Source organism: Eleutherodactylus coqui, chromosome 8 (assembly GCF_035609145.1).
Source record: "Eleutherodactylus coqui strain aEleCoq1 chromosome 8, aEleCoq1.hap1, whole genome shotgun sequence".
NCBI classification, from domain to species: domain Eukaryota; kingdom Metazoa; phylum Chordata; class Amphibia; order Anura; family Eleutherodactylidae; genus Eleutherodactylus; species Eleutherodactylus coqui.
The window spans coordinates 108,681,109-108,709,018 of NC_089844.1; the positions used below are offsets into that span (position 1 = coordinate 108,681,109).

The 27,910-nt window shown below is 43.3% G+C and overlaps 1 protein-coding gene across 1 annotated transcript in view; it reads right to left on the reverse strand.

Moving 5' to 3' along the window:
* The window catches only part of ZC3H7A (zinc finger CCCH-type containing 7A), a 52,385-nt gene that overhangs the window by 14,751 nt on the left and 9,724 nt on the right, over positions 1 to 27,910 (reverse strand). Inside the window, exons 5-17 of the mRNA XM_066576191.1 lie at positions 25,589 to 25,747; positions 23,433 to 23,513; positions 23,314 to 23,352; positions 21,903 to 21,936; positions 20,998 to 21,269; positions 16,471 to 16,630; positions 16,302 to 16,369; positions 13,488 to 13,683; positions 13,177 to 13,338; positions 10,985 to 11,181; positions 9,260 to 9,360; positions 6,690 to 6,871; positions 6,349 to 6,422 (exon numbers count right to left, since the gene is read on the reverse strand). Coding sequence (XP_066432288.1) covers positions 6,349 to 6,422; positions 6,690 to 6,871; positions 9,260 to 9,360; positions 10,985 to 11,181; positions 13,177 to 13,338; positions 13,488 to 13,683; positions 16,302 to 16,369; positions 16,471 to 16,630; positions 20,998 to 21,269; positions 21,903 to 21,936; positions 23,314 to 23,352; positions 23,433 to 23,513; positions 25,589 to 25,747 — 1,725 coding nt within the window. The remainder of the gene's footprint in view (positions 1 to 6,348; positions 6,423 to 6,689; positions 6,872 to 9,259; positions 9,361 to 10,984; positions 11,182 to 13,176; positions 13,339 to 13,487; positions 13,684 to 16,301; positions 16,370 to 16,470; positions 16,631 to 20,997; positions 21,270 to 21,902; positions 21,937 to 23,313; positions 23,353 to 23,432; positions 23,514 to 25,588; positions 25,748 to 27,910) is intronic.

Genomic DNA, 27,910 nt, shown 5'->3' on the forward strand with positions numbered 1-27,910 from the left:
GCACTAATCGCCAAAAAAGAAGGGAAAACAGCCACCTTTCGTATGCTCGGAGACTTGCCTAACTTCTTGGGAACATTCCAACTTCCTCAGATCAAACTGCCAGACTGGCCAACACCTCCGCTTCCAACCGCCTATACAGCTCAGGAACAGCGGCAGTCAGTCCCCCCCAAACAACGACGAGGCGATCGCAGAAATCCTGAACATGACACCTAGAGACTTGAATATCAGTGTCTCAACAGGAACATCATAGAAATGATACCCAAGGGCCCTCACGCCGCTGCCTGGCCGCGAACAAGAACTTACCACAGCACTAACACCTGTCCTCATTTAATGTTTATAGTTATGTTATAAGTTACTGTAACCCTTTCCGACCACAGGGAAAGTACACCGATTCCGGAATCTATTCATGCAAGGATCCCAATAGGGACCTCAATACATGAATATTCACACTGGGGGGAGGGGTTGGGTGTGACCCGGCCCTGCTTCACCGGACACCTCACCACTCTCCACTAGGGTGAATAGTCGCACGACTATGCGACGCACGAGTTTATACTCTCACCACACTAGTGTGGCAACTCAACGCCACACAAAGGTTTCTTCTTACAAACCTTTTTTCTTTTACTCTATTTCACCCCTTTATCTTCCCTCCCCCCCCCCCCCCCCCCCCCCGCCTCTTCCCTGAAATCCGGTCAAGACGACAATCGCTCAAAAAACCAACATGATGACTAACATCACGTTCAGTACTTACAATGTAAGGGGACTGAACAAGCCTGCCAAAAGAGGGCAGATCCTAGATCATCTACACAGACACAAAATAATGATCGCACTCTTACAGGAAACACATTGTCAGACGAACAAAATACCTAACTGTAAGAACCGCAACTACACTACTTGGTATCACAGCCCCCACCCTGACAAAAAAGCAGGAGGCACCTCGATAACTATACACAAAAACTTTGCACATAAATTCATTTCCATGTCAAAGGACAACGAAGGCCGCTACATCTTTCTAAAAATCCAGGTTGGCAACGAAATTATTACCATAGCTAATGTGTATTGTCCGAACCAGTCACAGGTACGATACGGGATCCGGATACTGGGGGCCCTGAAGAACTTTGCGGACGGCTCCAACATCATAATGGGAGGCGACCTCAACCTCAGCCTGGAACCCAAAATCGACTCCTCTGGGGGTAAGTCAACTATTGCATACACAGCACTCCGTAGACTCCGCAGGGAATTAGCGAACCTCCGTCTGATTGACCTCTGGCGGACGTTACACCCGGGAACAAAAGACTATAGTTTCTATTCCCCATCACACAACTGGTATTATAGATTAGACTACTTATTCATATCACACGAGCTTCTAGATCGAGATCCCTTAAGCTCAATAGGCTCCCTTATATGGTCTGACCACGCTCCGGTCTGGGGGTCCCTAAGGGGGTTTCAGAACAACAATACAGGTACTAGTTGGCGATTAAATGATAACTTATTGAATGACGCCATCTGCCTACAAGAAATCCAAGAGACCATTAAAAACTTCAACCGAGATCACGCCCTAGACCCAACCCCGGCACCCACGAAATGGGAAGCCCTTAAGTGCGTTATTCGAGGAATCTTTATCTCGCATGGGGCGCGCTTAAAGAGAGAGAGAGCTGGGACACTAAAGGGACTAATCGCCCAATTAGAGCAACTTGAACAGGCTAACAAAACCCTATCTTCCACCAGCAGAGCCGCGGAAATTTCAGCAGTACGGAATAAGATCCTACACATATTAGATCAAAACTCGTTATGCCAGAGAGACAGGACCAGAGGTTGGTTCTACGAACACGGAAATAAGAGCGGCAAAGGATTAGCCAAAGCACTAAATCCCAGAACCCCACAGACATATGTTTTCGCCATTCAAACACAAAAAGAAGGACTACTTCACACCAACGCAAAAATAATAAATAGCTTTCACCAATAATACCGCGACCTATACAACCTACCAGACAGATACGGGAGAAAGGGGACGAAAATAATACAGGAAAGAGACGCATAACCTAGACGACTACGTCTCAGCCCGGATCCCGGACTCTGATCAGACCTCACTAGAAGAGGACTTTACACTTCAGGAGGTAAAGGAGGCAATCAAATCACTTAAGTTAGGGAAGAGCCCGGGGCTAGACGGGTACACACCTCGATTTTTTAAGCTCTTGGAGGAACACTTAGCTCCCCTACTACTCCACACCTTCAACTCCATCTCACACACATGCCCTTTTACAACCCAAGGCCTACAAGCGGTGATTACAGTCATCCCAAAACCGGGCAAAGACCCATCAGCTTGTGGTAGTTACAGGCCAATCTCCCTCTTAAACATCGATACAAAAATCTATGCAAAAATCCTGGCCACCCGCCTACAAACACACATACCATCTTTAGTACACAGGGACCAGGCTGGCTTTGTCCCGGGGAGGGAGGCAGGGGACAACACGATAAGAACGCTGGCCCTTATATCTCGAGCAGTTAAATCCAGGGACCCCCTCTGTCTCCTATCGGTAGATGCGGAGAAAGCCTTTGACAGGGTAAGCTGGGGGTTCCTGGAGGCAGTCCTGGGGAGGGTCGGCTGCGGCCCAAAACTCAGGAGCAGAATAATGGCCCTGTACAAAGACCCTACGGCTCGCATTCGAGTCAACGGTCAGCTGTCAGATCCAATCCAGATTCGCAATGGAACGCGTCAAGGATGTCCCGTCTCCCTCCCTATACATATTAGTTATGGAAACCCTGGCAAATGCCCTTCGAGCAAACCCAGATATTTGTGGGATTAAGTTGGATAACACTTTTGGATAACGACCTTTTACTGTATGTTACAAACCCCAGGATAGGTCTTCCCAACATATTAGAGGAATTCAAAAGGTTTGGACGGCTTTCTAACTTTAAAGTAAACCTGAGTAAATCAGTAATTTTAAACATCACGTTAACAGATTTAGAAATTGCCACCTTAAAACCATCCCTTCCTTTTACCTGGAGACAGGACGAAGTCAAGTACTTAGGGGTCACGATAACACCAGACCTAGACCAGCTCTTCCTGAAAAACTACAAACCCCTTCTGGCCAAACTCGAGGCGGACTTTGACAGATGGAAGACAGTCCCTCTGTCCTGGTTTGGGAAGATCAATACCATTAAAATGAACGCCCTCCCTAGATTTTTGTACATGTTTCAGACGGTACCCATAAAGTTACCCAGGACATTCCTTCTGAGGATTAGGAGATCCATAATGAAATTTATTTGGGGAAACAACAGACCAAGGCGAAACTGGAGGGCTCTTACGGCACCCAAAGACCATGGGGGAATGGGTATCCCAAATCTAGCCATGTACCACAAGGCTTCTTTAACTAAACACATCTTAGAATTACAACGCGACAGAACGCAAAAATTATGGGCAAGGGCGGAACAAGACCCCCTTTAAGGGACTAGGTCTCATATGGCTACCGGGCAAAGGACATCATAGAGGTCAGGGACTATCACCCTTTACAGAGAACATGATAACAGCCTGGTTAAAATACGCGACCACAAAAGGCTTAATTAACAAACCCGGTCCCTTGACCCCCCTGACAGACAACCCCGAGTTCCCTGACTTTTACAGAGGCATGCCTCTGATACAAAACACACCAGACGCCATAATAAGAGTTCGGGACGTGGTCTCGGAAGAGGGACTTAGGCCGCTGAACGACATACAGGGAGAGGGGAGACCCCAGCCCGGAGCGTGGTTCCAGTATCTACAGCTTAGACACTACATTAGGTCACTAGGAACCATCCAACAACTAAGCCGCCCCATTACCTCTTTCGAGAAAATAAGTATCTCACCCACTTCAGAACAATCAACAATATCGGCATTGTATCGGATGTTGATCGAAAAAGACACCCAAAACTGTGGGAGAGATATAATAAGGAACTGGGAGCGAGACCTGAATGACACCCCCTCAGAGGAGTCCTGGGAAAAGGCATACATCCAATCACACAAAATTACTATCTCTAACAGAATACAGGAGCTAAACTACAAAATTCTAATAAGATGGTATCAGACCCCAGTGAAACTAGCCAGGATATTCCCCCAGTATCCGGATACCTGCTGGAGATGCACAACAGAAAAAGGGTCATTTATTCACCTATGGTGGTCATGCCCTTGTATCCAACCCCTCTGGCAAGAGGTCAATGCCCTCTACATTGCGGTCAGCAGAAACCAAGTTCTATTTACACCAGAGATTGCATTACTGTCTATGCTCCCCGGATCAGTGACACAAGCTAAAAAATCCTTACTTAGATTCTTTGTCCTGACCATGAGACAGATAATACCCAGAACGTGGAAATCTACATCACCCCCCACCAGAATAATGTGGCTGGAGGCCATGGACCAGATAAAACACATGGAAGAGTTATGTGCTAAAGATGAACTAAGACATGAGAAACATATCGTCACCTGGATGATCTGGGATCAGTTCCGACACTCTCCAGACCTAACCACCTGGCTGGAAACTGATGCCCCACCAATCACGAACGCGATCATAGCTATACCACAACCAACGGATCATTGACACCAAAAAACAGTAAATATACTCCAACCTTTATGAGACTTAGACCGGATCTCATCCCACACAACCCTCCCTATCCCCCCCTCACCCCCCGCCTCATCTGATCTCTCTTCTCTACTCTTTCTATACTCTATTTCACTCCAACCATCAATTCAAGTTGCATGTTATAATTAATTTAGGAAAATTATATCTAAATATAGTATAAGAATAAGACATTTTGGAGTTGTTTAAAAACGTTTAATTAAGAAAATAAACTGCCTCATAGCAAGAGATTACATTACAGGAAAGACGACAAGAAAAGAATAGAAGCCTAGATTGTTTATACAGTTTATCCATTGATATCTCAGTATAATATTGTACACACTATGTATGCACGGCAGACCAATAAAATCCTTTTGAACCATAGATCTTCTTAAGAGTTTCTATATAGTCCATAGAATGCATGGAGTTAGGCCCCATTCACATCCATGCTGACACCTCTGGTGTTTTATCCACACGAGCCAAGCAACCAAAATACCAGACGAACTTCAGATTGACCCCACTGACTATAATAAGGCATAATCTGTATCTGGCATGCAGGCTGAAATTTTCCCAGACAAAATAGTGCAGCATGCTGCGCTATTACTACATGGATTGAGTGATGGATCTGCACCGGAGTTTGCAGCACAGATATGAAAGGGCCCTTTTATAGTTCTAAACGCACACACAGATGTAGCAGGGTTTAATTCTCCGCTGGTAACTTTCTGCAACATTATCTTAGAGTGCTTTTCCGAGACTTAAAAAATTTCAGAACCTCAGAAATGTATAAAATTTATATACTCGCCTGCTTTAGTGGCTCCCCATCGAGTGTTGAAGCCCGGTAACTGCCCCTTGGAACCAGGAATAAGCTGCGAGGCAGTCACATGCCATACATTGTGCATGTGACCGCTCAGCCAATCACAGGCTTCACAGCAGTGATTCTTCCATGGCCACTGAAGCCTGTGATTGGCTGAGCAGTCACATGTACCGCATATGTATTTTTTCTTTATTTCATTCATTTATGAGAGTGTGTTTTTTTTAAGTCCTGGAAAACCCCTTTACCACAACAAAAGCTATTGAAAAGTTATTGAAAGTGCACGAAAAAGTTCTGTGCCATTTAATGTGTTAAGTGTCGAGTTAAGCTTTGCTACATCTATACATACACTCACACACATATACACATACAAGCGGTAATACAACTACATATAACTTTTTCAGAGTTACTGTATAATAATATTTGGCTTAAAATTAAAGGTGTTGGCCAGTTGTAAACTATTGATAGTTTAGAATCAATAGTAGATCGGCGAGGGTCTGCCATCTGGGATACCAGCAGATCAACTGTTTGCTGGGAGAATGCACTCATGCACTGAGCTTATTTCTGCAGGAACAAGATAGCTCTGTTCTCCCTGCAGTGGCCAGACTTGATACAAACATCCCATTCACTTCAATGAAACTTTGCTTGTTATGCCTAGCCTGTCCACTGCAGTGGGTACAGAGCTGTCTGCTTCCTGCCTAAATCAGCTCCGTTTACAAGCACTCTGATCCAACGAATAGCTAATTGATGGGGGTCTCAGGAGGTAGATACCTGTTGATCTACTATTAATGACCTATCCTGCAGACGCCTTTAACGTTAGTGGATTTTATATGTTCCCCTCAAGTTTCTGTGGGTCTGCTCTAGATAACGGCTTTCCATCCGCATTTTAGAAAACATTATAGAAGCAACATAAATAAGAACATAAAACCTCAAAATCTAAACATGTACCTGGGGCTTTAGTGAACTGGACTCCTTTGCCCAATATGACTCGGACTCCTTAACAATGGTTTCAAAGGAGATTCCTACAAGCAAAAATATTGAGAAGCAATGTAATATTATGTAATACTAAGCACTGTGCTTATACTGATGTCCAGGAGATCCATTGACCTGTCCATCATTATTCTCCAATTCAGGGCAGCTGGTAAATATTCCAAGACTAACCCTTCTGCCATTCTCCCTGTGCGGGGGTCCCGCTCTCATTCTCGGTGAATAAAAACTAATTAAACAATGGATCCCTCACATATCAGTGTAAAGTCATCTTTAGTTGCAGACACTCCGAGCGGGCTCACCTGTCTTTTCTTGTATGACCCAGACTCTCAGTTCTACCAAGCTGTGAGCGTAGAAACAATCATCATCTCTTACGCATCCGTATCGAACCTCATGTCGACAAAGGTCAAGCACAACAAGGTTGTTGAAGGGACGGATCTTGCAGTACTTTACAACAGAGTCTCTGAACATGTGGACTAGACATCTGCATTACAGGAAAAACACATGAATACATTTACATGTAGTGCAAAGATGTGTATACTAAACAGTGCTAAAAGACTGGTCGGAATATAGCAGAGGACAGTGTGTGTTCTTATACAGCATCCTACTAAATAGAACTAATGGCTTGATCCTGCTGCCCGAGCACGGATCCCAATAGAACAATCATTTACCTTGTACGTTTCTCTTCATGTTACTGTTTGCCACCCTCCTGTGTCACTTTGTGACTGCAAACAGCATTCAACAGATAATGTACTAATAGGCTTTGCACTTAATACAGCAGCTATTATAACAGGGTTTGTGGCGGAAATCGCTTTCACTTGTGCTATGAAATTATTTAACATTAGTGAGCAGAATTGCATCTGCAAAGCTGGGAGGAGGAAAAATGGGAAAAAAAATAACAAAAAGAAAAGCAGGAACGATGGAGCTTATTTATGAGGCCCTGGATGAGAGTATCCTCATGTCCAAAAGTTGCAACATTCAGCAATTTTGAGCTGCGCCCTGCCACCTTTACAAAAATGTGTGTTAAGGGGTGTGGCTGCGCACAGCCCATCACATTGACGATGATGTGCGCCAAAAACTGGCATAGATTATAGCAAAAACCCTATACCAGCTCCTACCTGGCATAGGTATTCATCCGAAGAATGGAGCTGCTGCCAGAAGAAATAAATGTATTAAGAGGCTTGTGCCTCTTAATAAATTTGTCACTCATAACCGGACACAGAGCTTAAGGCCATCTTTTGTACGATAATTGTTGTGTGTAAATGTGCACTTAGCGTGTACTTTTCGTCCATCGCTGACTTTAGGTCCGCATGAAATCCTCATCCCTCAGGATGATAAGATAAGACGGACCGCACACGGTGTTCTCTGCAGGCAACGCTGATAACATTCTTTAATAGCTGTTAACAGCCGCTGTCCCACTGGAGAACAATAGTGGTGTATTTAGAGAACAGACCACCCACTGTTCTTTAAATACATGCCATAAAGTACTAAAGGGCTGATTAGCCTATTAGTACCTATGTAAAATGATCGGTCAAAACTGTCAGCTTCTGACGAATTTTGAGCGATCATCTTTGTATGTAAATGCACCTTAACTTATACTGGTGTGTAAAATGCTGGTTTAAGTAAATAAACTCCAATGTATTTAAAAGGGGCATTCCCATCCCATTTACTTACAGCATATCCCTTAGACATGCAATAAAAGTCTGGTAGATGCGCCCTGCCTGGCTAAACAGGAAGTGAAGTTCTCTGATGTACTCAGAAACCACATTCATAGCCCCAATAATGCCCAACCCTGTTCTATGCTTTACGGTTGTATTAATCAGATTAAATATTAATTCAGACAGACCAGTTATCATAAGGAATAAGCAGGTCCTGCGTTGCTGCATCACAATTTAATTCATTCAAACATTTTGATATGGCCATAACTGAAGGGCTCAGGGAAAGAACGATCACAGGCCACTTTTTTGAGCTCTTAGAACAGAACCTGCTATTTTGTTGATTGATGCTGCAGAAAGTGTTGGTGAAGGCAGACAAAGGGATCAGAGTCCATTGCAAAGCCAGTTGCTAGAAGAACAATACCTACAGGAAATGTTCAAAATCACAAAAAGGCATCCATTGTACCTGTGCCAGTGTCCTTCTTGCATTAAAAAAAAGGGGGATGAAAAAGGTCATTCTAGAGCATCACAATGTGTACAATGGACCTCGAATGTTGTCAAACCCCACAAAACATTGTTCAGTTTTATAAAATCTTTAGAATAATCTGTACTTTACTCTTCTCCCATTATATGTGGACAAATACAATGATTTGCAGGCTCTAAGACATCTGTGATAATGGAATACCACAATTACTATCACATTTTCCCACAATTGTGCAAAGTTCTAAATGAAGATTAAGGAAAGAAAAAAACATTTTCTTATTACACTCTCTGTAAAATCAATAATAATCCACACCTAGAAGAAGTTGTCGTTTTGCTGCAAAACTCAGCATTCAATTACATCCCAAGCAGATATGTAAATGATTCCAGTGGTGGTGTGATTAGATGAACGGTCTTGTCACCAGAGGCCCTAAAAGAGGTTTCCCCCTTGGCCTATAAAAGGCTCTGGGAGGCTCCTTGTTTGTAGTGACCTCTTGTTCCGCTTGTGTAGAGCTTGTTGACCACTCCATGCATGTATTACAGTAATCAAAATTTCACTTCATTGTATAATTTAAGCTTGACGAGTTGTGAAACTTTCAAATTAAAATTACCAATTTTCGGTAAAAGTGGACTTTGTGCATTCTTTCCCTAAATCCTTCAACTGTATCAGCCAACACAGCAGAATTGTAACAGAGGAAACAGCGCTTTGTGAACAGAAACTATCCTCTCATACTCACTTATTTTCTTCAAAATGATGCTTTGCAACGGGATGTGAACAGCTAAAGAGATTCTCCTTATTTTTTTCACTAATCATCCTGGGTTTGTGGTCAAAACATTTCTGGAATAAAAACATAATCAACCAATAATATGAAATAATCAGCAATTCATTTTAAGGAAATAATTATGTTTATGCCTGTCGGTGACATCACATACTGCTTGCCTATCAATGAGAGTAGAGCTGTGGATTAGGAGTATTCATGTAGTTCTGTATTTATGATATAGCATTGTATTGTATTCTTCAAGCACAGATAACATTTAGGTCTATTTGTAATCAGTAAGAGAAACAATCCAAATGGTATCCCATCTTCTGTTGTCATGGATTATTAGTAGGATATTTGGTTGGTTGACTGGTGGCTCCACAACAATCAGGAATTGATGGCAAATCCTAGTAGTATTCCATCACTTCCTGTAGTGGAAAAAAACCCCTTATTTTTACATTAAAACGATTCAACAAAATATTAACCTTTTTACCTTAATCAAGTTACCAAAAACAAAATTCTTCCTATCATTGCGGACTTTACAGTCCAATTAAAGCATTTCAGGAGCCAATTTGATCTGGATCTTCGATAGACAGACATTCCATTGGAGCTGGCTGACTATCTAATGAGTATGGGGGTGTACTATATTTTTAAGATGCGCGATCCTTCAATCTCAAGAGAAATAAGCTGCTGCCAGGGATGTCTTACAGCCTTTCTTTATTGAAAACACATGTACTCTTTGTGTGCACGAGTAATGACTGAGGCTACCTACACAAGGGGGGCGAACCCGATATCGCACTCACCCATGTGCGTTTTCATGCCGATGGGAGGCGTTTTTTTGGCAAAATGCCTGTCATCACTTCTTTGCAGCAGCGGTCCTCCGACGCGGCTTTCAGGTGAGTTAGAGAATCCGCAAGTGTTTTCCATTGAAAACCTTGTAAAGCGCTGGCATGCGCATCGCTCAGCGTGCGGTGTCTTTTACTATCCCATTGAGAACAATGAGCGATGCGTTCCAAGGAACGCAAACAGATAGGACATGCTGCAAATTTTTCTCGCACCGCATCACTTAAGTATATGACTCCATTCCAAAGAATGGGGTTCATATTCGTGCAGGATTCTTGGCCGTGTGAAACACAAGAAGCAAGTGTCAAGGTGGATTAGTTACCAGGTTCCTGAGATTTGTCCAGTCCTCTAAAAGTAAACAATAAAATGGACCTGCTGCAGAGATCAATGTGTTAACAGTGCAACCACACAGGGATCTCTATGACGGAGCCTGAGTCTGTTACTAGTTCAGTAAACAGCTGACATGTCCATGCCGATTCAACTTGACAATGAGGTGTCAGATACAAAGTGTACAAGCTGCCTTCCCTGAGGTATGTGTGCGGTCCCTGATTAGATAGGAGGAGCGCTTCTGTAAATCAGACATTACTTTTGCTATTCCGCAAGCATGGTGGGATGCTTTCCATCTGTCCTTGTGCATGCATATTAAAGGCACGATTATGTGACATACCATCAATTTGTATCAGATGAACAATGGTCGACAAGTAAACTTTCTGATGGGATTTCCGCATGATATGATGCCTTTGCTGATTGCAGCTTGGTTTAACAATAAATGTCAGAAGCAAGTGTAAATGTCATCTCGTAGCGGCAGAGAAGTCATGAACTGACTGCAGGCTGTACATATTATGTAACATCAGACTTTACCTCACACAGAAAAACAAAAGTCCCAGAATACTCCTGCAATAGATGAGGGATGGTCAAAGTGACTTTGCTGTTGCCTCCAAACATAACTTCTCTGCAAAACATTCCTTTCCTCTCCAGAGTCCACACATCAATTTCTTCTTGACAATATGCAAAGGTGCAGCATCCTGGGTAGGTGCACTCTATGCCTTGTGCAACATCTGTGAAGACACCAACACTTAGCAGGACTATCTGTGTAGCTGGCCTGAAATTAAATTGTAGCACTCCTCTAGAATCATTATAGACCTGAATGCTCCCTACAATTAAAGGGAAGCTGTCAGCACCTTTGGGGCGCAGTGTCCTCGGCTTCATATGTGTAATGCGCATGTACCCAATGCCTCTAAAGAGGAGTCACTACTAGAGATGTGCGAGCACGCTCGTTTAAGGCTGATGCCCGAGCGAGTATCGGTCTTTTCGAGTAACTCCCCCCGCATGGTGCTCAAACGAGTAATCAGTTACTTGAAAAGACCGATGTTCGCTCGAACATCAGCCTTAAACGAGCGTGCTCGCTCATCTCGAATTACAACTCATTTTTCTAGATGAGGCCAGTCGTCACTGGGGCATTTTTTTAAACATTAAACTCCAGCTGCATAATGACATGCCGGTGGATTAGTGGCCACAAAGGTGTTGAGAGGTTCAAAATCTCATTCACACGCTATGAAAAAAAAATCTGCACTATAATTGAGCATAAATTGACCAGCGCAGATTTCACATCCTCAAAGGAGGAGATGAAATCCACAACAGAGGCGAAGCAAAATCTGTGTGTTAAATGCAGATTTTCTGCTGCAAAAAATTTGCTATGCGTGATCGTAGCTTTAGGCCTCAATTAAAAGGGCAGAAATTTACAGTGGACTGTGGCAAGTCTGCATAACTTTAGCATTCTACTGTATGTTATGAAAATCTGCGCCGTAGTTCATATGGTGCAGATCTTTCCACATGCAGATTCTGAAATTCACATTGCAGAAAGAAAGATCTGACATGTCAATTCTTTTTCTGTGTCACACTGCCAAAAGTGGCTTGGTTCCATTAACAGGGCTGTTCCATATCAAAATCTGCTGCAGAACTCTGCAGATCTTTTACCGAACATACCAAGTTTTTAAACTTTCAATACCTTTTGTTTTTTTCTAATCATTAATAAAACTTTGTATAACTCATTTTTTATTTTAAGTCCCCAAAAGGAACTTGAACTTGTTTGATCACACAGAGTATAATGCAATACCATAGTATTGCATTATACTGTTCTAACAGGCAGTCTATCAAGCCACGCCACAGGCTGCCATGACAATTGAACAGCTCCTTGCAATCTAATTGCGGAAAGGAGGGGGACGCTGTTCCGGATCTCCAAATACCAAATTACGCATTTAGAGTGTTTACAGCCATGATCAACATCTATGGTGATTGTGGATGTTGTGCACAGGTGTCAGCTGTCAAAGACAACTGGCACCCACATTGTATGGAGCATGCTTGGCTACCAATCCCACTCCATACAAACCCCAAATCCCAGAATGTAGCTGTGGAACTACAGGGATAATGGTTTTAAGACACACTGTTAGGCGGGTACAGAGAAAGGACTGGTAGTCCCTAAAAACCACCCACCCCTCCGACCCTACCTACTTGCCTCGCCCTGGCTAAATCCAGGGGGACAACTGGGCGGCGGTCCCTATACTGTCTAGGAATAACCTGATACTACAGGGGAAAAAAGAGCAAAAACTAACGAAGATACTACCACAGAGAAACACAAAATGGTTAATAAACCTACAGCAAGGGTTAAAGCACAAGGACTAAGAGGAACAGAGAGACCTAGTTAACCTCACTAGATACAAACAAACACTGGCAATAAAAGTTGCTAGCTGCTGCCTCTTATCCCTAGCAAAGGGGCGGAGCCAAATGGCATGCTGGTGGGTGGAGGAAGAAGACCCACCCACTCACATCAGAAAAGGCTCCCAGAGCTGCACGGCCGCCCTAAGCGAACCGGCACCGGACCCGGAAGGAAGAACGCCATGCCTGGACCCCCACAGCTGGACTGGCGTGCTGCCGAGACCCGACCGCGCTGCTGGTAAGTTTCCTCCTAACACACACTTTGGTTGCCGACTGTGTAAAATACTCTGACTCCTAAAAGCTGCCCAGTAATTGGCTTTTCAGTAATCTTCAGTTACCTTTACATATATAGTATTGACCCGCATAGTGATTCTTGGTTGGTCTTGGCCTTATCCTCTTCCACATGTCATCTGAAGAACTCTTCATTCTTCCTATAAAGATGTCTTTCTTGCATTTATGATCCAAGTTGGGATGATAATTATAGTTCAAAGACTTTAATCCTAAAGAAATAAAGCCAATATGAAAACCTTGCAATATGGGTTTCCCTTTGGAATTCAAGTTAGCGAGAGATTCTATTTCTGTGGGCAGGGAAGCTGTAGACATTTTCAACAGCTTTTTTTGGTTCTACAATCACATATAATTCTCCAACCTGCTTTGGTAAAACAGAGCTGGCAGGCCTGCCTGAACTCATGGGTATCTTCAAGAGGATTGGGCCTCTTCACAGAGTAACTGACATTTATCCCAGTTGATGGCTCTCCGTTATCACATTCTAACAAATGAACTTTAGGTGTCCCAGAAAAATCCATAGGGCTTTCCGATCTGAGAAAATACGTGGAATCATTTACCTGCGTGATATTAAAGACAGATACATAGAGTCCAATTAACAGAGACAACTACAGGTGGTTAATATGTAATATATATGATCAGACACCAGATACGTCATAGAAGAACGAACAACAACCTACACATTCATAGACTTTCACTGTTATGACTAGATTTCTATTTTAACAAAGCTCTCCATATACTATGTACTAGTAATTATTAGGAAACTATAGTACCAGTGTTTCTGATGGCGCGACGCGGCACACAGCTGTGCCACATGGTACATCCATTATGATCCCCACACATCACGCACACAGCACTACTACATCCAACCTGACCCCACACATCACACAGCTCTACTACATCCATCCTGATTCTGACACACAACACATTACACACACAGTTCTACTACATCCACCGTGACCCCCTGCACATCACACAGCTCTACGCCATCCATCCTAACCCCACACATTACACACACAGCTCTGCTACATGGTACATCCATTATGATCCCCACACATCACACACATCTCTACTCCACCCATCCTGACCCCACACACACAGCACATGACACACACAACCCTGCTACATCCTGATTAACACACACACAGCTTTGCTACATGGTATAAGCATTATGATCCCCACACACAGCTCTACTCCATCCATCCTAACCCCACAAATTACACACACAGCTCTGCTACATGGTACATCCATTATGATCCCCACACATCACACACACAGCTCTACTCCATCCATCCTGACCCTGCACATGACACACACAGCCCTGCTACATCCTGATTCACATACACACAGCTCTGCTACTTGATACATCCATTATGATCACCACACATCTCACACAGCTCTACAACATTTATCTTGATCCCCACTCAAGACAAACACAGCTTGCCTCCTCCCACAGCTGTGACGACAAAGGACCTGCAATGATGTAACCAGGGGGCGGAGCATGAGAAGAACCCACGTACAGTACTTTCTACCAAACTGCAGAATGGCTCCTCCCTTGGCAGTAACGTCACCACAGGTCCTTTAGCTCACCGGATCTCTGTGGTGGTGGTAGGTCAGTGTCTTTTGTCAGGACTGCTGAGTTGTATCTTAGATAATAATGGCTTAGTTGTATTCTCATTTAGTTATTTTTGTCCTCTCCTTTTCAAGAGCCCTAACTGTGTTGTTCTTCTGTCGGTCAGGCTCTGTTTTTTATATATGTTGTAGGACCTTCGATGATGTCACCAGGGGCAGGGCATGAGAAGCACTCACATACTAACTGACAAGTGGTCGTTAGTAGTTTGATCATGTATTTACATGGCGTATGGCATTACATAAAGGGGTTATCCAGGGACATAGTAGCCTGGAAAATCTTGCTTAGCTTGCGATAATACAATAACAGATTACAGACTCATCCTTCCACGTTCCCCCGCCGCTACCGTCTCTCCAGTCCCTGCCAGGAGGGGAGTGATGACGACCTAACACTAGGTCACGTTAGCGCTGCAGCTATTTACCAGCTGAAGGGAGGCGGTAACTGGCTGCAGCGGTCACATGGACCTTTTGTTGGGGATGGAGACGTAGAAAAACCTCCTGCGCTACTACACGTTTGTCAAATTTACAATTAATGATTTTAAGTCATTGATTGTAAATTTGACAAGCATGTGTAGTAGTGCAGGAGCTTTTTCTACTTCTCTATTACTATATTCTATGACTGAGGTTTTGAGGCTCTGGGTACCTCTGTTGTCGCTCTCCCTGCTCTTTTGAGACCTGGTGGGGATTGGTGTTTGTGATTGTCCTTGGAGACGTACTTTGACCTTCGGTGGATCGTGTCATCCAGACAAGTTCCCACACCAGGTGAGTCAATTTTTATCTATTACAATATTCGCTGCTGATTTATTCATTCACACATTGATTGTTCTGTGAAGCGCAGACATAAATATCCACTCTCTTTTGTTGGGGATGTCATCGGTAACTCCCTAAACCCAATAGTGAAGACCAGCGGGGCCCGTAGAGCAGCGGAGTGTGGAAAAGGGAGTATGTAATCTGTTATTTTAATACTGCAAAAAAGCAGATGCGAAGCAGGACGTGTTTCAACTCCGTATGGAGTCTTGATCAAGACTCCATACAGAGGTTAAGTGCGTCCTGCTTCGCATCTGCTTTTTTCTTATGCTGCACTTCGTTTAAATAAAGGCTTCTGGATAACATCCACTTTTGCAATAGCATCATATTAGCCTATAGTATATAATCACAGGGTTCAGCATTCTATCCCTCCATTACATCCAGCTCTCAGATAGGGCAGCAGAAATGGGCTATTTCCAAAGGATAGGTGATAAAGGTCTGATCGCTGTGGAGCCCCCACTGTTGGAACACCTTCCGATCCCTAGTATGGGAGTTCTGAGTCCTCACTGCATAACCACAGTGAAGAGGAATGTGAATGAAGCAGTGGTCAAGCATGTCCTCCTGTTGCACCATTCAAACGCTACAGGACTAACAGAGACCGCATAATACAATACTCTGTAGTGAGGAGGAAAGGGAGCCTTGGAACCCGTTCTAATGATAAGTAGGGGTCCCAGTGATCAAACATGTATTACCTATCCTCTACATAGATGTACATGTTTGTATATTAACTATAAATACTTACAGAAAATGGAGATGTGTCTAATAGACTTGTGTTAGATATTCCATTTAGGTGATCTAATACAGAAGTATCTAAAAAGGCATAGAAGATACAAAGTTACAACACTTCTACAACAAGGCAGTATATTTATTGTATCGTTTCTCACAGTTTATCCACATATATTTGACCTTACCTCTGTGGGAGCTTATCATAGACATGGGATTTAGGGAAAAACTGTCCAGGCTGGGGGTTAACTTCTCAGAAAATGTATAACTTGGGGAATTGTATATCAAAAGTGGTTCCAGTCCTGGAAAGTCATTCAATCTGCTGGTACCTCCTATGGCACTGCTAGACTGAAACAGAACACATGTATTTATCACACCTATGTTTCTGTACAGTGATAGAACAATTAGACACTTCAGTCACATCATGTAGCTTGGAGGTTTTATTAAAGGAATCAATATTTGAAATGATTTCAGGCCCAGGTGTCTCTCCTGTTAGCTCCAGCACAGTGCTTGTGATGGGCAGCTTGGGTGCTATCTGGAGCAACTGACTTCCGAAGGCCTAAAGAAGACCGTGATGGATCCTGAAATTGATACCAAGTAGGTACTTACAACTCAGGGAAGGGAAGCATCAGCGCACATTTCCATTTTATTAGTTCCCTAGTGACCACCCTATTGCCTTTTTATATCCTGGCTAAGTGGGCTTTAATCTTCAGGGCCGTGAAAACATGCTCGCCCTGAGGATTAATGCCCCGGGGGCTGTAGACGTGACAGCTCCATGCAGTCGGCTGCCGGAGGTAGCTGACAACCTACAGCTGCCATGGGAGGCCGCAGTGAGAGACCCCCGGTCACACAATCACTGTTATCCAATGGATAACAGTGATCGCATTAAAGTAAATAGAAAGTAAAAAAAGTTAAAGTTTAAGCTCCCCTAACGGAGGGCAACCTCTGCAATGTCCTGTGGCGTTCTGTTCCTTACATCGTCTTCTGCGCATGCGCGCCAGACGTAAGACGTCACATGCATGCGCAGAAGGCCGGAAGGCCCGGGTAATTTAAAAACTCAGAGCCGAGAGCAGGAAGATATCACCAGATAATGGCGATGTCCAATGGATAAAGGCGATCATGTAAAGCAAAAAAAAGTGTAAAAAAAAGTTTTAAAAGGTTTTTAAAATGACACAATTGCCAAAAAAATGAAAATCATAAATTTTTCCTTCTGCTTTGCTTAGATTTATTCAAAAACTGTGAGGTCAAAATATGCAGTACACCCCTAGATGAATTCGTTAAGGTGTCCAGTTTTTAAAATGGAGTCATTTGTCGGGGTTCTCCATCATTTTGGCTGCTCAAGGGCTCTACAAGTGGGCAATGGGCCTAAAACACCTTCAGACAGGCCCTGCATTATGACATCTTGGAGGTGATAGAGGCTTGGAGGGTCTTCTTTTCTTGTAGCCGTGTCCCTCATCCCCTACACAGACAGCAGCACAGTGAGAGTATTAAGTGCACTCCCTAGAAGCCTGTATTTCAGCTGGCTATATAATCTATTAGTCAGGACTGCACTGATCGCACCCTAGCGCTGCTTTCTCACATGCATCGCCTGGGTCTCATTTGTTAGGGGAAATGCTTCCCCCAAATTAAACAAAATCTAGCGATGTAGAGAGCACTGAGAAATCCAGTGCAAGAGCGGCGAGGGGGAACCCAATAGCTACAACACTGAGCATCGCTCCCTGGATCATGCAGGTATTATACATTGCACCGATCACCCGGCCTGCATCCTGCTGCCACTTCCCTGATATTGTAAACCTATAATAAAATTTCAAATATTATCTGTGTGGAACTTTTTTTATACATGACTATGATCATTGTGGTAAATTATAGAAGGCAACTTAAGATAGGTTTAAAGGTTCCTTGCAACCAGAAAATTAGCACAACATTACTATACCTCATTAAATCATAGCACGATGCTAGAAAACAAGCATTACATTTTTCTAAGGGTGCATTTAAACGACCGTATATCGGCCGGGTATTCACACCGGCCGATGTACGGCGTCTCTCTCTGCAGGGGGAGGAGACTGGAAGAGCCGGGAGCCGTGCTCTGAGCTCCCGCCCCCACTCTGCCTCCTCTCCGCCCCTCTGCACTATTTGAAATGAGAGGAGCGCAGGGCGGGGCTAGGTTCCATGAATTAGCCCTGCCCCCACCCCACCTTCCCTCATTGAAAATAGTGCAGGGTGGAGAGCAGGCAGAGAGGGGGCGGGAGCTCAGAGCACTGCTACCGGCTCTTCCAGCCTCCTCCCCCTGCAGAGAGAGACGCCGTATATCGGCCGGCGTGAATACCCGGCCGATATACGGTCGTCTGAATGCACCCTAAGGGCCATATTTTGTCTCCTAAATTCCATTATTACCTTCAGTTTCATGGCTGATCCGGAAAAGACTAGCTTGAATAATAGATTGCACATTTTAATTCTTATATATCTAAACTTTCAGCTTCCATTCCATCAGTAAGAATGACCAAGTAAATGTTGAATTGATTAAATAATTGAAAAAGATGCTCAGAAATATTAACACATTATCCAGCAACTCAGTTTTATGTCACTATTATGAAATGTATGAATAGGCAAACGAGTATTCCAAAAAAGAGAAACGAAAACGCTTATCACTCTTCAATGTAATGACAACAGTACTGCAGATGAAATGTAGAAAGGAAGAGTTGAAGTGAAAGGTCAGTTTTTATCATATCACGTTTACGTTCAGAATTGTATGCTGATTACCTTCTCAGCCTCTTCATGTAGATGGACGTACCGCTACATGCAATGGCAAGCACGGCTACAGGAGCTGTGCCCGCCGGCAACTACATCCTGCTGTATACCAAAGCAGTGAGATCCCCAACCTCTTGTACCTTGTGAGCCAGATTCAACTTTGACTGACAGTCGAAAGCCAAATTCAATTCAAATATGCTAACATATTAAATGCAGAGATACACAACATCACAACATTTCAGTTTGCAGAAATCTGCTGTGGATCCACATAAAAATGTGCAACAAATGGTGTGGATTTTGGTATAGATCTGCACCAAAATCCAAGAAGGAAAATATGCTGTAGATAATGGTGCGGATCAGCACCGAAATCCCCTACACCTGAACGCACCCTTAGGGCGCATTCAGACAACCGTATATCGGCTGGGTTTCCAGCCCGGCCAATATATGGCGTCCCTGTCTGCAGGGGGAGGCGGCTGGAAGAGCCAGGAGCAGTGCACTGAGCTCCCGCCCCCTCTCCGCCCCTCACCACTATTTGCAATGGGAGGGGGCGGGGCAGGGGCAGGGCTAAGTTTCAGGATGTAGCTCCGCCCCTGTCCCGCTCTTCCCATTGCAAATAGTGGCAAGGGACAGGGAGGGGACAGGAGCTCAGTGCACTGCTCCCGGCTCTTCCAGCCTCCTCCCCTGGCAGAGAGGGACGCCGTATATCAGCCAAGCGTGAAAACCCAGCCGATATACGGTCGTCTGAATAAGCCCTTAGGCTGGGTTCATATCGAGGGGAATCCTGCGGAAATCTCGTGGAATGTCCGCAGCGGGACCACACGGAAACCATGCGAGATTTCTGCAGCTTGAAGTCTCGTGGGGTTTTCAAGTGGCGTAATTCTCTGCGGCCAGCTCTTCTCCATAAAGAGTAGAGATGGCCGCAGCGGAAAAGGTGATAAAATTGACATGCCGTGGCTTTCAATTCCGAGCGGCATGTCAACTCCAACGCGGCTTGGTCGCAGCGTGTGGACGAGATTTTTGCAAATCTCATCCACTTTGCTGCTTTATCATGGGATAACAATTGCAAGCGGAATTTCCGTCAGAGAGCCCGCACAGAAATTCAGCGACAATTCTGCCCCATGTGAACCCAGCCTTAAGGGACGACCTATTTTCTACAGCTGAAAAATCCATCCAAATATGCTACGTGTGAACGTACCCTAAAGGAGTTTCCCAAGAACATAAAAAAAACGTTTGGCCAAAGGGAGGAAATGGTATAAAAATAGGTCTCATGCTGTACAATACTGAGGCCAGTGACTGGCTGCATCAGCCATGTGGGTATACAAGCACAGCATTGCTACAGTAAAAGAAACAGAGACTGGCAGGGAGGTGAGGGATTTAGGCAATACCAACCAGCACTAAAGTGTAACTGCCATTTAATTTTTTTTCATGTACAAAATAGGCGATTCTAAGCATTTTTTGCAATAGAATTTTTTAGCTTATGCTGTACATTTTCCCATCAAAACCCCTTTTCTGCTATCCCCCTCCATACAAACCCCCAAATTAATAAGATATAACTGTACATCCTATGTCGTTAAGGAATGAATACCCTAGTAAATAGGAACAGCTGTGCCTGCAATAGAGAGAGAAGAGTGCAGGCACAGCTGGAGCTAACTCTTCTGCTAGGAATATGGATTTCCCTAGCAACAACTTCTAGCTGCATAGAAGATGGGTTTTGAAGGAAAAATTAACAGAATAGGCTAATAACACCTACTACGAAAATGCTTAAAATAGTCTATTCAGTAGTTTTATTTTTTTCATAATTAAAATAACAGTTACGCTTTAACTTCCTACCACTGGATTTGGTAAACCTTTAGGAGTACTTTGAAAATCTGAATAGCCAAACCTGCACAAAGGAAATCTGAAGAGATAAAATCCTGTAGAAACAAATTGATCTAATAGATATATATAAAGATTTTCCAATATCTCACCATGTTTAGCCCATTGCATGATGGCACAGAATCAAGGATGTTGTCCAATTCATCACCAATAATTTCATCTCGCAAGTTTGACAGTGGAAATAAAGCAGATGTGTCACTACTAATGAGTGCAGAAGGGAACATTCCAGTCTCAGAAACCGGAGGCATACTTGGGGAGACTGAGGGGACTAGAACTGGGGATGTCTCTCTTAATGCTTCATCGTTGAGACTCAGTTTAGAGAAAGACACGTGAGAAGATTCACAGCCATCAACTTCAGGCAAATCTGAAATACAACATATTCCTGAAAAGTTGTTTCCAATGCTTTTGTGAGATAAAATGTAAAAGTGATGTTTACAAAGGCAGCATTTATATTCCAGAAGTTTGTTTAACTTTGTTTAAATAAATGTGTTTAAACTTGTGTTAATTCAGCTTTCTAGTATACTTTGGGTATATAGGATTCCTCACCATTTAATAGAGGCTACTTGTATGCATTTAGAAGTATTAGCTAGGACATCAGAGTAGAGATGAGCGAACGTGCTCGTTTAGAGCAATTACTCGATCGAGCATCGCTTTTTTCGAGTAACTGCCTAATCGGGCGAAAAGATTCGGGGGGCGCGGGGGGTTGCTGTGGGGAGTGGGGGGGGGAGAGAGAGAGCTTCCCCCTGCTAACCCCCGCTCCACCCTGGCGCTCCCCTGAATCTTTTCGCCCGAGTAGTCAGTTACTCGAAAAAAACGATGCTCGATTGAGTAATTGTCCTAAACGAGCACGTTCGCTCATCTCCACATCAGAGCGATTTGTGGGCCCATACAGCATACGGGGATAAACCCACAGCAGGGTTCACGTACCTGCCTACACAGTTTTAGTATCAAAACTCTAAAACAATAATAAAATAAACATGCAGGTAATCTCACTTACCTGGTTCTATCTGATCTGCAAAACTATCAGACATCTGCAATTTGAATTAAAATTTATCAATGCCTACTAAATGCTGATAAGTAATGCATGTTCTTCCATATACAATCTCCTAAGTAAAGTAGCAATTTAGTAAGTTACACTTCTCACAATAAATAGTATGTGCAATATACTTTTACAGGTATTGTCTAGTTGTAAACTATTGATGGTCTATCCTCAGGATAGCCTATTAATTTTTAGATAGGTGGGAATCTGTTGCAAAGGATCTCCACTCATCAGTTTTTTGCTCGGCTGCTGTGCTTGTGCACTGATCTGATTTCTGCAGGAAGCAAATCACTTAATTCCCACTGCAGTGGTCAGGCTTGATATTACAGGCCATTCACTTCAATGGAAACTTTACCTGTAATACTAAGCCTGGCCACTACAATGGGAATGGAGCTGTCTGCTCCCTGCAGAAATCAGATCAGTGCATAAGTGCAATAGATCAGTTCCCGAGTGGTGGATCCTTGGTTTATCCTAATGCTAGGCCATCAATAGTTTATAACAGGACAACCCCTTTAAAGCAATGAGAAAATATTAAAGATGTCTGATACTTATTTGGTTAATAAGACCTATATTGGGGTCTCACATGTAGACACTTCTTACAATAATTAAGGCTTAAATTCCATATACAATCTTCTGAGTAAAGCAGCAATTTAGTAGGTTACACGTATCACAATAAAACATAAATCGTATGTACAATATACTTTTATTTAAAGGGGTTGTTCAGTTGAAAACTACTGATGGCCTATGCTCAAGATAGGCCATAAAATAGTAGATCTGTGGGAATAAGTTAGGCTACATTCATGAGGATCATCATGCCAGAGATTTAAGATAATTTAAGATTGTGTTAAGATAACATCCGATGTTCATATGCCCCATTAGGGTATACGAATGTCATAGAGTCGGTTCCCCCACTCAAGACCCCTCTCTATGACCCAAAACATTAAACAGACTTTGTGCAGTCCTTGAATAGCTGTACTGTAGTACTACAAATCCCCTGCAGAGGCCACTGCAGAAGGAATGCCTGGCTGGTTTTCCTGCTGGGAGAAGGACTCATAGCAATCACCTATTCCCGCAAGGCCCACATTCTGAAAATGGTAGTGTGCATTGGCACAACCCTTCTAATAGTAAACGAGTACATCTGGCAAGGGCTGACAGACCCCTGGCACAGCTTGTATTGTGCTGACTGTTTTGCAGTTCCTTATCGGCAAACCTGAATTCCCTGAATCTGCTCTGCTTTATTAGATCGACTCTCATCATAAAGGGAGCGATTCTGATAATATAAGATGATGGCGCTGAACAATAACAGTTAATGCCCCATTTAGTGTATAATCGTAAGCTAAAGAGCACTTTGCAAGTAGGGAGCACTTACCTTTTCTGATGGATCCATGTCTGTAACTTGGGCATTAGGCTGAAATACAGAAGTATTGTTTTATACCAAAGAAAAAAGATAATCTAAAAAAAGGGGAATTGAATTAAGAATGCACTCACCTGTGCCCTAACATAGGCTCTCCTGATCTTTAGCCGCAGCTTCACGGCCAGCTCATGTGTTAACTTCACCACACTCTCATCCTGCCAAAATGTGATGTGCAAATATGTAATTGTGAAAACACTTTGACATGTAAATAACTAGGCAAAGCATATGTCAACTAGGAAAGAATCCACACAACAGGGTACAGGTGGCCATGAATATGTGAATAAAGGAGCAGACTTTCACCCAATATTCCCCATACACATTAGATCATTATCTAATCCCACCAAAATTGGCAGCTTCAAGCGAGTATCATCTAATGTGTATGTGCACCTTTAGTTCTTCTTATAAGTGATTAAAGGGAACCTGTCAGCACCTTTAAGTCCCAAGAACTACATTATAGAACTCAAAGGTGATCTGAGAAAGGGGGTCCAAGAAACTGTATTTTACACTTACCGGGTCCCCCGGAGAAATCAGTGCACGCACACAGCTCTGTGCACACCCGCTCCTATTCATCTCTACGGGTGAGCGCATGCACAGAAACGTCTGAAAAGAGTCCCGCTGTGTGCGACAACTTCGGGGAGACAACGCGCAGGAATAGGGTATAAAACACCGCTCCCCGGACTATTGATTACATCACCTTTAAGCCCCACAAGGCAGTTTATGGGGCTCAAGAGTGATGACAGGTTACCTTTAAGCTGTTGGATAATAATAGGACATTGAAAGAATTGATATTTATGACTTATTCACAAAACATATAATACGGCTTTATTCAACTGGGCGAAGGAAATTTGGGTTAGTGAAGAAATGACTGAAAATGTACATTGGTGTTTGTTGCGTTTTTTAGTTTTTAACATGCGAGTGGTATCTGAGTATAATCAGTTTTTCATTTGCGTTAAAGAAAATGGAAGGTGACTCAACTGATGTAATTTAAGTCACAACCCACGGAAATCTAAAACACCCATTGAAGTCAATAGGTGTATGAAAAGAAAAAAAAAACAAAGCACACACACACACCTGCCATGCGAGTGCATTCTGTTTTTTTCACACAGCCATTGACTTTTATGGGCAATTTTGCTGCGTGAAAACACCAAAAGAGGACATGCTGCGATCTGTAACATGGACCATCAGTTTGTGAAAAAATACAGCAAACGTGAGTGACTGGATTAACCTCTAAAGGGGTTTCCCCATGACTCAAAATTGTTTCACAACCACACTGTCCTTCCTGGTTGCGGCTGATCAGGACAGCCAATCACCGGCTATGAAAGGTCACTGCTGAGGCCAATGATTGACTGGAACAGGCACATGTCCTGGTCAGCGGCAACCAGGAAGAACAGAGTGCTGGTTAAGCTATTTTAAGTTGTAGGAAACCCTCTCTAAGGGTACGTTCACAAATGCTGCGGATTGTCCTCAGCGGAAAATTCTGCAGCAAAATCTGCAGCATTTCCACAAAAGAAACATTGGTGAAAATTTTGAATCAAAATCAGCTGCATAGCCACAGCTGATTTCAGCAGATACAGCACTCCGCTCCCCTCCCAAATCTTCGTTCTATCAGGGCAGCCTTTCACCTGGCGGCCTCTAGTGAGCACAGTGCTGCTGGTCAGATGAGGACACTTCCACATCTCCTGACCAGGAACGCTGCGCTCACTAGAGGCTACCTGATGAAAGGATGCACTGATAGCATGAAGAATTGGGAGGGGAGCGGAGTGCTGTATCTGCCAAAATCAGATGCGGATACGCAGCTGATTTCGAGTCAAAATCCGCACTGACGGTGTGGATTTTGACTCTATTTTGGATGTTGGAAATGCTGTGGAATTAGTGGGGAAATTCTGCAGCATTTCTGTCCCATGTGAAAATACCCTAATGGATCAGAGTTATGTCTGAGTTCTGTCAGTTGCAAACTTGGGCGCAACTCATGTGTCAAACTTGCCTGTGTGACCATGGCCTAAATGTCAGCTCAGTGCAATCAGCATAAAATGATGGCATATCCTAGCAATGAGTCAGCACTTTCTGAGATGGGAAGATCCCTATAGTATTTACATGATTAACTTCAAAGAGGCATTTTAAAGTTGCTAAAAACATCCAGTCTGCCTCCTTCACTAATGTATATTCTTTTAATCTAGCACTTAAAAATACAATTTGAAAGGCATGCATACACTGTATTAGCACAAGTTACCTTAGGGGCAATGAAAGAGCACTTAGCAACTGATTCATAAGCCTCCTTGTATCTCTCTAGCTTAAATAAGGCTTTGGACTTGCAGTACAATGCCCTGAGGTGTTTGTCATTAACACGCAAAACATCTTCACAGTCTCTCAAAGCATTTTCATGGGAACCCTAGATGAAGAAATAGTATTAACTCAATCACATGGCCGTATGAAAATACATTACATATACTAATATTATTAAAGCTTATGTCTCTAGACACGCCCCTTTTTCGCCCGAGCACCGCGATTTTCGAATACTTCCGTACGCGGGCGAAAAGATTCGGGGGGCGCCGTGGGTGAGTGGGGGGTTGCAGCGCGGAGTGGGGGGGGGGGGGGGAGGGAGAGAGAGAGAGGGCTCCCCTCTGTTCCCCACTGCTACCCCCGCTCTGCCACGCCTCTGCCCGCCCCCCCCCCCCCCTGAATCTTTTCACCTGAGTACGGAAGTACTCGAAAATCATACAAAGAACACTTTTTTGAAAAAAAAAGTCTCCCCAGATAACCTCTGTTTAAAAAAAATTGTTTGTTTTTTTAAAGCAGAAAAATAAACTATATAAATTTGGTATTGTCATTGTCACACTGACCCACAAAATACAGAAAACATGTTTGCCACACCGTGAATGTTGTAAAATAGAAAAGAAAAAAAAATGGCACAATTGCGATTTATTTCTCCATTTCCTCCTATTTAAAAATGTTTTAAAGTTTACTTAGTACTTTATACGGTGCATGAAATGGTAACATTACATAATACAACTTCTCTGCAAAAAAAAAAACCCCAAAAAACAAGCTCTCATATGGCTATGTCGATTAGATACAAGAAAGTTATTGCTCTTGGAAGGTGGGGACATAAAAATGAAAAATCTCTGGTTTTTAAAAAATTAAGGACTCTACTCATATATTAACCCTTTGCAGTCCAATTTTGGATTCAGGGTTTCCTAGGGGGCTTGCTCTTCCTGCCATTATACAATGGCACCATCTGCTGGCTAGAGCTAGTACTGCGGTATGGGACGTGCTGGAGAGGTCCCCCGACAACAGAGCGGCCGGTAATATACAGTAAGAGTACCCTGCCGGACGTCTTCCGACATGGGAGCTGTACAGCCTTCAATCAGAATGTCTTCAGACGTCTAGACAGTGGATTGGAAAGGGTTAACAGGGTCTGTTTCACAGGACTGGTGAATAACAAATGTGGTGCCAATCTTCATAAAAAGCTCCTTTTGGAGCAATAAGCAAATACTGAAGCCCCTAAAACCCATCTTGAGCAAGTGCTATGCCCCAAGCTCATGGACACATTACAGCTACATATAAATCGGGAGCTGTAATAACGCACCCACAGAAGTTTATTTTCCTGCAGTTACACAGAGGGCTTATTCTCAATAAATTATACGGAATCCAAGATTTACAAAAATAATAATCCATGTTCCATAAAATGTCACATAACATAGTATGTTAGGCCGAATGAAGACCATGTCCATCTGGTTCAGCCCCTTTCAAACCTCCCTTTTGTTGATCCAGAGGAAGGCCAAAAAAACCAACAAGGCAGAAGCTAATTTAGCCTATTTGGAGGAAAAAATTCCTTCCCGACTCATTAATGGCAGTCAGAATCATCCCTGGATCAACCTTTGAGTTCCTACCTAAATCCAAGACCCGGATAAACAACCCTTCTGGTTATTTAATGACTATATTCTGTAATACCAGGATAAGGCTCTGTTCACATCTGTGCAGATGGAGATTTCACAGATCCCACCATGTTTGATGTAAAAAATAAAGCTGCATTCAGTGCTATTTAAAAAAAAAATGATGGGGTCTGTGGGATTCCCTCATGGTGGCCATTATAAGTCAGTCAATGGGGTCCATCGGGTGCCATTGGTATCTGTAGTGTGACTGATCCATTACAGCTTTAATTCTGTTTTTCTGCTCCAATGATGAAGACTTAAAGAGACATTCACCTGTAGAAGCAATACCTCTGTAATACACTGCCGGAGGGAGGATCTCAGAATGGCAACACTTCTGCATGAGGCCATACCCTGCCTGAATCCCGAGTCTCACCTTAAGGAGATGTTGTGCTATAATATATCCATTTAAATGCTCTGCTGTGTTGTAAATCTTATAATGGCTGGAGGGTTGTCCGCGATTATTTTTTTTCTGTAAAACCCAGCTCCCCCAGCCATAAAACAACAAATAGGTTGAAGGCCCATTAAGACCCAATGATTATCGCTCAAAATTCACTCAAAAGCCATCTTTTGAGTGATAATCGTTGTGTCTAAATGCACGTCCATCGTGCACCGTTCGTGCACTA